General features: G+C 63.9%; 1 protein-coding gene across 1 annotated transcript in view; it reads right to left on the reverse strand.

Moving 5' to 3' along the window:
• Nucleotides 1-660, reverse strand: part of SOCS7 (suppressor of cytokine signaling 7) — a gene marked incomplete at both ends in the record, with an annotated part of 12,783 nt that overhangs the window by 7,329 nt on the left and 4,794 nt on the right. The window contains 1 exon segment of the mRNA XM_009695739.1: nucleotides 5-135. Coding sequence (XP_009694041.1) covers nucleotides 5-135 — 131 coding nt within the window.

Below are 660 nucleotides of genomic sequence, written 5' to 3' on the forward strand. Positions count from 1 at the left end.
TTACCTTCTCCAGCTCTCGCAAGCTGGCTGCGAAGCTGCTGGAGTCCGGGCGGTAGAGCGGGCACTGCAGGTGTGGGGTGGGCTGGCCGGGCATCGTCTCCATCGGCCTCAGCGGGACAATCCGTGGGAAGGCATCTGCAAAGGGAGAGACAGCCCCGGCCACGGTCACCCGTGGGGAGCTCACCCCAAGGACGAGTCGCCCCGTCCCTCTCGCTCGGCTCTCGAGGTCAGGGCAGGAGGGGCAGAGCTGCAGCGTGGAGGGGGAAGCTGGGCTGAGCGATGGAAGGACGACGTCCGTGCGAAGGACGCAGCCGAAGGCACGACCTGGCCCTTCCAAGGTGACTAACTCAGCGCCTTCACCTGCTATTTCCTTACGCTAGCTCGGAGGGAAGGCAAGGGAAGCGCCCGACTGGAAGGGATGAACCCACATCCCGATAAAGGGGCGGTTAAAGCCCTCTGGGTCCTGAAGGAAACCAAAAGCAAAGGGGTAAATGCACAGGGCACGTCCTCGTGTGCTCTTCAGCTGGACGGCGCACCAGGCTGGCTCTCGAAGCCGGGGCTCCTGCACCGAACCCGGCTCCCACGGCTCTTTTCTCACGTTGCTGACCCTCACTAACACCTTCCCTGACACAGCGCAAACCGGGGTGGGCTGCGCTTCTG

This window comes from Cariama cristata, unplaced genomic scaffold (assembly GCF_000690535.1).
Source record: "Cariama cristata isolate BGI_N322 unplaced genomic scaffold, ASM69053v1 scaffold23152, whole genome shotgun sequence".
NCBI classification, from domain to species: Eukaryota; Metazoa; Chordata; class Aves; order Cariamiformes; family Cariamidae; genus Cariama; species Cariama cristata.